The 10,620-nt window shown below is 41.9% G+C and overlaps 1 protein-coding gene across 1 annotated transcript; it reads right to left on the bottom strand.

Annotated features, from left to right (window-relative positions):
- Positions 1-4,544: 4,544 nt before the first annotated feature.
- On the bottom strand, positions 4,545-10,155 carry MED18 (mediator complex subunit 18). The gene is made up of 7 exons (XM_084601896.1): positions 9,827-10,155; positions 9,347-9,413; positions 8,999-9,121; positions 7,229-7,307; positions 5,761-5,847; positions 5,429-5,475; positions 4,545-4,692 (listed from the first exon to the last, which is right to left on the bottom strand). The coding sequence occupies exons 1-7, from the start codon at positions 10,002-10,004 to the stop codon at positions 4,644-4,646; spliced, it is 630 nt and encodes a 209-aa protein (XP_084458022.1). The 5' UTR covers positions 10,005-10,155; the 3' UTR covers positions 4,545-4,643.
- Between the last annotated feature and the right edge of the window lie 465 nt (positions 10,156-10,620).

Raw genomic sequence — 10,620 nt, 5'->3', positions numbered from 1 at the left:
GAGGGAAATTTTTGATTCCTTGAAAGATTGTCTCTGATATGAATCCAAACTGAATGAAATCAATAGGGCCATGTTTATTGAGGCAATAAAAAAATTGTGTACGTTTGTACACATGGCACCTCAGGGCCACGAAGGTTATTTATGATCACCTACACAAGGAACAAATAGTTTCATCCAGTCTTAACGTTGCAGAAATATTTAATTATGCATTTTCTTTGCCTCTTAGTTTGTCTGCCTAAATGACGGCTAACTTCTGGTGTGAAATTAATAGCAGCAGACTTCTGTGGCACTAGTGGAAAAGAAAACTGCATTTGCAACAGCAAACTCGAGACTTCAAAATGCAACCAGTGTTTTCGCACCTTTATTGGAAGTCGGCGTTCAAGTGAAGGAGCCGGTGGTTGTTCCCACTGAACTTAGTGTCGTCGACAAGTATTTAATTCTTAGGTTCCAATTTTTTTTTTCACAAACTGCTTAATGGGAACTTTTCCTTTAAGAGGCACCATATGTTTGTCAGTATAAAACTTTCTGCAAAGGGTTCCAATTCAAGACATATACTTCTGACAGAATCGATTACTGTTGACTATTTCCAAAGCTTGTTCTTGAAAGGATCTGAGGAGCCTCGATGGCAGTGACATGGTAGTGCTGCTCAAATCTTGAAAAATCATTTGGATGTCATAGCGTCGGTATTCTTGTGTCTTGCCAATGAAAACCGATTTCTTCTGATAAGGCATTGAGCTCGATTTCCATCTCTTTGCAGCGCACCAACGTTGGTGAAACGTGCTAGGTCGTAAAAAAAGTTACCTGAGAAGTACTTCGTAATGTTGTTGAGCAGCTGAAGAGTAGATGATCTGCGATTAAGGGTGCAGCTGCACGCAGAGTTCACCCTGTGAGAATTTCTTCCTAATGCGCTTCACCGGGGTTCTATTTCCTTTTTAGTGGTGGCTAAATGGCCTCTTCATCATTGCTTCTGGTGATGCTATGGTCTATTTGCAAAGAATATTCATTTGAAGCACCCAAGACTGAAATAAAATATCATAGAAGAAAATACTGACTAAAAGTTTAAAATTGCTGTTGGGTGATGGAGAGCCTTACTAACCACAATTTCGGCAGATTCTTCGAATTCATTGTTTGAGAAGTCCTTATCTGTGATGTTCCCGTCGGCTATCCTGGCCAAAAATGCCTGAGCCCATGTAGTCTATGCGTTCTGACGGCTTTCCGAATGCTCTCTATTACCTATAATATGCAAAATATACATATAAGCTGCGCCCTACTGCTTCGAAATGAAATAAAACTGCAACGTTATGTGAGGACTGTTGGCACTTTTTAAGCCTACGGGCTCTAGATTGTCCGTTGAACGCTAGCTAGATTGAACGAACTAAGCAAGTATGACAGATACTGTGCCTTTCCTTTGCTGTGAGCCAATTATTGTATCATTAATAAGCAACATTAGTACTCAAAAATGCCTTCGGAACGGACTAGCCCATGGGCTATGGGCTAGTCCGTTCCGAAAGCATTTTTGAGTACTAATGTTGCTTAATAATGATACAATAATTGGTTCACAGCAAAGGAAAGGCACAGTATCTGTCATACTTGCTCTGTGGACACCCGACCTGTGCCATGGGATAAAGTAGAAAGAGAGAAAGAGGTGCTGTACTGGATGGCTGACGGCTACATATTAATTTCGACCACCTGGGAATCTAACGTGCAATGACACCGCACAGCATATCCGTCGAAACACAGCAGCTGGCAGTCGGGATCGAACCAGAGAATTCCGACACAATAGTCTGGCACCTTAACCATTGCACCACCGCGGTGGCGCAACTACTAATGTTGCTTCTCAGGCGATTTGAAGTAAGGGTGGGAGCGCAGAGCGCACAAAGTTGATGTGTACAATTGTACACTGCCGCTGAAGGAATTGTACATTTCCTGAAGACTGTGAGCATGAAAGAATATGGATAGCATTACAAAAAAAAATCTTCTGAATATTATTTTTTTTTTTTAGTGGGACTATTTTGTTTGCCGCAGCTATGAAGTAAACCTTGCCGTGTTGCTAATCCTAAGCATGTGACTGACAGCAGCTTAAACCTGACTCTAGACTGTGTATATCCCCTAGAAAGGGCAAGTGTGGAAGTCATGTGTTGGCAGAGGGGACCGTACATGTGGCATATAGAAAAGATGTTGAAAAAAAAAAATGTGCTCTCTGTAGCACATGCTGAGAGCATGTAATTACATAGAACAAAGGATAAAGATGCTGGAATGTTTGTGACATATGCATTTTCCTTGTGAAGTGGTTCTTCATGAGTACTTTCATTTTTATTATTTGTATTCAATTTCAAATAACCTACCCCAACAGGTAATAAGGATGCTACATGGAACGGAACAAAACTGGAAACGCACTTGTCTCCTGTTCCGAATTCAAGAATAGTACATTAACCGAACTGCCTGCAGGCAAAATACAAGCATACTTGAATTTGCAGGAAAATAGAAAATAAGCCAATTACTGGAGTTTTCATGCCAGCACGTACAAGTATAATGGACACTGAGCAGACACCTTTTTCTTCTTCAAGTGCTTAGATGATCAAAATGTAACCTTGCAAGGGCTGTTTCCATAGCAACTACTATGGCAATTTGCTAACAACGCTCATGCCACCCGGGGATCTGTATATAGATCCTTTTTATCTGAGTAACGCACGCAAGTCTAATGGTTGTGACAATGCCCAATAACAAAAATTGGTAAATATTTTTGCTAATGCTATTGACCTGTCTGCTTTTAGACTTCAAATAGTCGCTCCACTGTTGACACTGCTTACGTCATGCAAAATTCTCTATTTCAAATCTGCCTCAGCTTGACGCAGCGGGTGCTTTTCGGCAAATCAAGCTATGAATGACAGTGGTACCTCGAGAATGAAAATGTATTAATGCTTCATCCTTTATCAAGAGAACTTGTCCACGGCATACCAAGATAGAATATAATCAGTACAGCTGTTACTTTGCTGGGTGTGCACGCCTGGCCAAAATGTCCGACTCTCCCCAAGCTAATTTTACTTTTCCCGTCATGATGAGGCGGCTGAATCGTGGCCATGTGATATACAGTATTTTGCATTTTTATTGTGAACACTTTCACACATTTTTCCGCTTCAGCTGATCACCCATTTGCAGTGAAACTGCGCAAAGGAAGGAAGGAAAATGTTTATTATAAGCTCGCATATTGCGGCAATTTTTGTATCGTGGGAAGTTTTACAACGACACTTGGTCGATGCGGTGCATGACGTATAAGCGTAATCGTCTACGCTGAGATCGACGATCCAAAACCCGCAAACGCCATTTCCTCACTGAAGGGAGGTGGTGGCACCATCTCTTCTGCAGTGGGAAGCGCCACACAGCACCGAGAGGAGCATTGCAAGGTGCGCAAGCCCTTTGAACAAGCCGTTTAAACTGTTTCGTCTGCTTAAACTAAAGCCCTTTGAACATCTGCGTCCAACTTAGGGGAAAATTATTAGATACAACTGATTTAGCGTGGCTTCACCAATAAAAAGGTATTGAGTTCATCCAATTCAGCTGATATAGTCTACTTTCGTGGCTCTCAAAGCATCGGAGGACGACATCGCGAACTCCTGGGCTGCGTTTTTCTCGTTTATTTCGTCGTGTTGTGTGGAGGTCTTATTATTTTATGATGGTTTGACATTTTATTTCACTGTGGTGGGTGTGTGGAACTGCGGTATGCCAACATACAAGTGTGAAAGAGAAAGCGATGACAGTGATGTGGCTTATTTAGAGATGGCGCCACCGACACTCTTATAGCGAGGAAATGGCATTTGCGGGTTTGGAATCGTAGATCTCGGCATAGACAATTGTGCTTTTACGTGATGCGCGGCTTGACTAAGTGAGTATTGTTGTAAAACTTGTCACGATACAAAGGTTAACATAGCATGCAAGCTCTGTTCACAGTTTCAGTGCAAACAAGCAATCATTTGAAGCGGGGAAATTTTTGAAAGTCTTTACGATAAAAATGCAAAATACTATATATATAGTCCCTGATTGTCTTCATATCTGAACAGTCGATGCTTGCACTGCCACTTCTACATTGTTTTGAACGCATCTTTCCACAATGATACAGCGGGAACAAGTCACTGCGAGATGTGTGACATCACGCATGCTTCCCACCTGAGCAAGTAGTGTCTGGGGCACATGTACAAAACTCTGAAAATAATACCATTTGACAAAAATATGTGAAATAAGTACTGCGACTTTAGATAATCGCATCTTCTGAATGCAACTTCAGTGATTTCACAGAAAATCGCAATTTCTCTGCAGTATGCCTTCAAAGCCTTTCTTTGCATCTGAGATATTAAAATAAAGGTGAAGACATTTAATCCTTGGCCACAGTACAAGCTAGGCTCAGACCTACATGCTGTATGTGCAGCATAGGCAGCTACGATGCGCCCAGATGTCCTTCACATGCAATGCTTTCTGAAACGCAATTATCTTGCAGTGCATGTCTGCTAGCCTTGTAGAAAGAATATGCTGACAGCAATGAGGCAGTGTTTGTAATGTTAGTAATAGCATAGTTTATTACACTGAAGTATGGCCTATGTACACAGCAATGAGAACAACAAAATGGTCACAAAATTGAGTTAAGAGACTTAGATGTGTTGGAGTCTCGTGTGGTCAATCTTCTCAAGCTCCACAAGGCTGGCGCATGTGTCAAGAAATATATACAATTACTGCAAGCCAACGCGATTCCGCACCTCATATTTTCCTCGTGTGGAACCAAAACATGCAAGCCTCAAATTAGTGCAATTACTGCTTGCAGTAAGGATATTTTTTTGGCGCAAAATCGCAGAATTTCAGTGTATATTTCAAAGTATTTCTACAGACAGCCTCCCAGAAGAACGGCTATCCATATTGCACTTCAAACAGTTCTAGTAAGAAATAAACTGACTGAAATGATATTGCAAAAAAAAAAAAAAACTGCACAAATAGTATTTTGCAAACTGAATCAAATAGGAACTGAACAGAACCAAATACACTATTTTAGCCTGCGTGAGCCCTGCTGTGTCGTCTAATCTTGAAGGCCATGTATGAGCACAGTAAGTATTGAGACTGGAAACAATCATGTCGCAGCTGTGAACCCTCAATCATATGAAAACTGATCATGACAGCATGCCATAGGATGTGCGGGCTGGCTGTATTTCTGAAATGGCTTTCTCACTGAAGAAAACTGTGCCATGCCTACTCAAATATTGCGCTTAACGTATTCAAAAACCTAAGACCACATTCAGTTCTTTTCGAATAATTCTCAATGTGTACTATGTTTAATTTGTTCGACAAATCGAACAGGGGAAGATTCAATTTGCTGCTAACAAATTTTGAGTGTTTACACGCCTGTGGGAAGAATGGCACAAAGCTCAATCCAAGAAAAGGATACGGCTTCAGCTGGTCCGCAAATGCCTTCATCTCGTCACCTAATGATTCCTGCAAAAAAGCACTTCTAATAAGCATGCCAGTACAATATGTGCCCACAGGCACTTTTGTTTTCAGACATATAATTTGTCGAACTAACATGAAGCTTTTTTTCTCCTTGAGTGATTGAAGCATAGCAAGGAAAGATAAATTGGTTTCAAAGTTGTCGGCAGTACAAGTGGGAAACTCCCTATGGGATCACTTATAAGCTGGAATTTATAGTCAACATACCAGCACATGTAGTCTTACCGAAAATCGGGGCATGCTAGTTACAACAAACAGAGTTTAGTTTCTTACCTGTCCAGCTGGAGCAATAACACTCAGCTCTATTATGTGAGAGTTTGAGATCGGCTCGATGCTTTCAGGGTTTCCTTGCTGCACCAGCTGAAGATAGACAGAATGGCAGACCCTCGTAAGAAGAATAACGACTGTAGGAACTTTAAAACGTATGAGAACAAGGTGGATCTGGAACAAATGAACCCCTGAAAGCATTTCCATAACTGCATGCGTGCGTCTCGCACGGGCAGTACCCTTGGCAAGTGCCGCAATCGGAGTGCGAACAGCCACTGCTACCATTATAACTGCAAAAACGCTCGCTGGCTTCCATCAACATGTCTCGAAAATTTTAGGAACACCTAGTCAGAACAGGATCAGTCCACCAAGCAATCAACATGAGTTGGGTATTGTATAACATTAACCTCGTTCCGGACTTGGATGAGTCGGACTCATCATAGGCCAACTGTCATTTCTGGCTCATGACTAGTCCAGCCCGTCATGTGCTTTCTGGCACTCTGACAATGGTTTAAGACTAGGAGGCTTCGCCCAAAGCATTTTTTCGGTTTCCCTAGAGATGGCAGCACAGGTACTGAGCGACTGATTGCATTTTGCTAGGCCTGAATGAAGAAACTTTTCAAGTTGTAAGTGCACAAATGAACATGGCGGAGCGAAAGAACGGCAATACTACTGACTCCAACGACGCTAAGATTATCATTTTTGTTCCTCAGGTGAGGATGACGACAGCGAAGATCTTCGATACAGCAAGACAGAGGATGAAGATGAAAAGGACTCAGTTGGAAGCAGCCATGAGTGGTTCAAAATTGATTTGAAAAACTTCCCTCCAGCACCTTCCAGGTTCGTCTTCAAAGGATCGCTGGGGGTAACTTTTGACGTTGACTCTCCACCACAACCATTGGAAATAGGAAGATCTGAGTGATTTCGTGAGTGTGACAAACATTTCGTGACTTTTATAGGTATTTTTCGGAAGCTTTTTCATGTATTCCTTGTTACCCTTATACAGCCAATTTCCACAATATAAATATGCGTAATAAAGATTGTTGCATGCCAGAAAAAAAATATTTGATAATGTTTTAAATGCTTTACAGACCCAACTTACCATTTCCATCAATTAAAAATAAAATGGCAATTTTGGTACCGTTATTTGAAAAAAAAAAAAATGTCCACAGGGTGTTCAAGCCAGCTAACCGCTGACTGAAGGATCTTGGTTCACATTAATTCGATGTGGTGAAGCCAAAAGCATCCCGAGCTTAGCACTGAATGCATGCCCAACAAGGAAAAGAAGAAGCTAGCCACTAAGTTAAAATAGGAGGCATCGATGAATTGGACCGCGCACGAAGTGGAAAGGGAGAGGAGAAAGAAGCAAGTACACACAAAAAAGGAGAGCGTGCGGCCTCCACGGTAGAACGCGGCGGTCACGAGCAGAGATGAAATGCGAGCCCGCGACTGAAATTTTTAAATCATTTCTTACCCGAAATACTTTGGCTACGATGATCTTCATGCGTCCTTTTTGAAACATATGTCCTTTCAAGACAAATTCAAAGTCTAATCTAGAAAAACAAAATGCATTTGTCAGTATTGTGCAACAATAAAGAAATGCAAAGCATACATCATCCACCCAACTATCTCCACTGCAGATACAACAAGCTGTTCCAGTGTTGTCCAATTAACCCTCTCATAACCTTCTTAATCCTGCTCACCTGACTCTGCTACCCCTGCTATATTTACTTTCTCTCAGAGCCCACTATACAACTCTAAAACTCTATCATTATTTGTTTTCTGCATTATATGCCCTGCCTATTTTTCAAAGCACAGGTACCACTGCCATAAAATAAATATGCGTGCCGCACAGCCACCTGATATATTGACCATATTCTGTGATTACAAGTGAGAAAAGTAAGACAAATGCCCATGAAAAATAACTATGTAATTGGTTTGCTGTTAATGTTGTATCGCTAAATAATCAGAGAACAAAAGCATTGCACAACCAAAGAACTAGGAGAGAACAAAAGCATTGCACAACCAAAGAACTAGGTTAATATTCAAGCAATTTACAACAAACAGTGAAATGTTGGAAGGCACAAAGGAACTGCACCTAGAAAGGCAGGCAGTCACTACAGATCCCAACCAAGAGAGTGAAATAATCAGGGGAACCAAAGTAAAAAACAGTGCATTTGGCAAGTGCATTCAGAAGATGAAGAGAAGTTAGCCAATATCACTCAAGAGGAGAACATGTAACAGTTGTATCTTCTGGTACTTGCCTGCAGGTCAGATACAAAGGATAACAAAAAGGGCTGAACTTAAATTGAGGGCAATGCGGCAAGCTATGGATGGGTCTTTCATTAAAGACTGGAAGGGAGCAGAGTTGGTAAGAAAAAAATTATGAGGACACTAACACTGCCTTTAGGGTTATGCGCAATAGTGCAAGGTACCACACTCCAGATAAATTCCTGATTTAACCAAGCCATATGGACATGCTTGTGTGGCCTAGGGGTAACATAAATGCAAGGGTCCTGGCAGGGTGATTCTCATATTACCCTTTCATATGAAAAAAGAGGCTTGACCTGACAGCTCCTTTCAAACGCAGTGTCACGCAACCCTACATACAGTCAGTGCGTGACCACTTCAGCTGCCAGCTACTGCTTGCCAGTGCCACACTCGTGAGTTTTCACTCATAATGCTGGCACCGCCACTGGACTTTCAATGAACAGGGCCCTTAATACTATAGTGTTAAAACAAACAAGAGGTGATAATATCCTAGTTGAAATCAAGAAGGAAAGGATATGGGCAAGGCAGAAATTCTCACAGCCTGAGTCCCGAAGTGACTCAGGCTACAAGAGATGCCATAGCGGAGAGCTCTAGAGATATAGACCAACTGGTGGTCCTTACATACGCCAGCACGACATCGCATAGCAGATGACATAAGCTAGTGGGATTGGCCTGTTATTATAACTGCAACACTGAAATGTAACAGCCATAGCATAGAGCATTCTGTTTTTCCATTTCAAGCTTTCTAAGTGCACAGAGCAGAGGTCAATATAACAAATTTCCAATAAATTTGTGCCCTTGTATAGTGCCTAGATAGTGTTTCTTGATCATGATAAAAAAAAGCATGATCTCAAGCTTGAAGACACGACAATATGACCCTTCCAATTTGTAGCAGCAGTCCTGGTCCTGAATTGTTTTACATAAACAATATGCACGAAAGTATGACAGTTGCGTCATATGGCTGATGACTCACCGAAACCCCAGCTCATTAAGAAAGCTGGCAACATTATTTGACGTACTGACATCAATGCAGCTTCTCACAACTGTGTGCCTGCTTTTGTCCCCAACTTCAGGCTGTCCCAAGTAACGGAGATGCCTGAAAATAAAAATATAGACCTTTGAACTTCCTGTCAATGTTTGCTGCAATCACTTCAATATGAGCAAAGAACACCGTTAGACAAGCAGATTATCATCACAGCCTGAAATAAGAACACATTTATTAAGCTGTTAGCCTCTTAGAATAATGTCACATTCCAAATTTTCCAGCACCCAGAACTTAAGCTCAAAATGTCAGTGAAGTGTGCTAGTATGACATGCTTACCATGGCATCTGTGGGCTGTCAAGCGACTGCCTTGCTCTCACAGTGAGTGGTGTTCCTGTGGACCCTCCTACACAAACCCATAAAGATGCCAGATTGCCAGAGGTTCCAGATCAACAAACAAACGGGAAATGCGCCTTAAGCAAATGACGGCTTCGGTGTACCAAGCAGCACATTGATTGTACGCACATTGCATATATATATATATATTTTTTATCATGAGGAAAATAGTGCAGCTTCGAAGAACGCATTACATCAACACACACACACACACACACACAATCGTGCGATTTACTATAAAAGCAAATGTGACAACACAAAACTACGGAATGCATCAATGTAAATTTCAGCACGGCCTTTTCATCCAACCCTTCTTTCCGGTTCATCAATAAATCATTTTCTGTGTTCGCTTGTATCATATGACATCGCTATCAGCCCAAACGACAGCTTCATGAATATCGAGCAGATCAAAAGCAGACCCACTTATCTGAAAGACCATTTCGTAGTCGTGAAATGACTCGATCGGAGAGTCAGAGTTGTCGCAAAGACCTCGCAGCCGGTGAAGCAGCACTTCGCAAGCTCCGTCCATGATGCTGCCCTGCAGCAGATACTCCATTACGGGCACGAGACCACGGCGCAACGTGGGCGGTGTGGTCTCCATTATTGGCGACAGGCTGAGCCAAAAGCTCAATGAGTTAAATTGGACGCAAAACGCGCTTCTTGCGAGTAAAAAAACCACTTCAGCAACGATATCACTTGCCAACAAATTTTGCCGCCATGTTCGCCGGTCAATGGTCGGTCGCCGGATTGGATCAATCGGATATTGGATTACAGTGGAACCATCGGACTTTTCAGTAATACTAAGTAATAATACTAAGAGGTGAAAATTCTATGGGTGAAACGAACCTCGTTCTAAACTAGTCTAACATTTGCTTTAAGTTTAGTGAAGCAAAAAACGCATTACGTACAGAGCAGGGTATCTGCGCTTTTGGCCCAGCACTAGCCAAGCCAAATACGAACTTTCAATCTTCCCATCCCGCGACAGTTGAATCGACCTTGGATGAACTACAGCTATAGTGTTCGCCAGCATTCTAGAGGCTTTAACACAGTACGTAGATGAACTCCAAGAACCTCGCATGGACGGCGGCGACAGCTTTCCCTCTAGCTAATATTGAGAAACTCCACATACTGAAATGAAAATGCTTCAATGTTTGTAGTACACAAGCACCTTATGTAGGTATATATATCTGTGATCTATATTGATACCTACCAGCTAC

Source organism: Amblyomma maculatum, chromosome 4 (genome assembly GCF_055883805.1).
Source record: "Amblyomma maculatum isolate TAMU_Amacu chromosome 4, ASM5588380v1, whole genome shotgun sequence".
NCBI lineage: Eukaryota > Metazoa > Arthropoda > Arachnida > Ixodida > Ixodidae > Amblyomma > Amblyomma maculatum.
The sequence above is the reverse complement of the archived record's forward strand: the minus strand, read 5'-3'. Positions and strand labels throughout refer to the sequence as shown.

Coding starts and splice junctions, on each gene's coding strand:
- MED18 (XM_084601896.1), bottom strand. CDS start 10,004: ATGGAGACCACACCGCCCACGTTGCGCCGTGGTCTCGTGCCCGTAATG. Junction 7,308..8,998: donor CTTAATGAGCTGGGGTTTCG/GTGAGTCATCAG, acceptor TTGTTTTTCTAG/ATTAGACTTTGAATTTGTCT. Junction 4,693..5,428: donor TTTGCGGACCAGCTGAAGCC/GTATCCTTTTCT, acceptor CACATGCGCCAG/CCTTGTGGAGCTTGAGAAGA.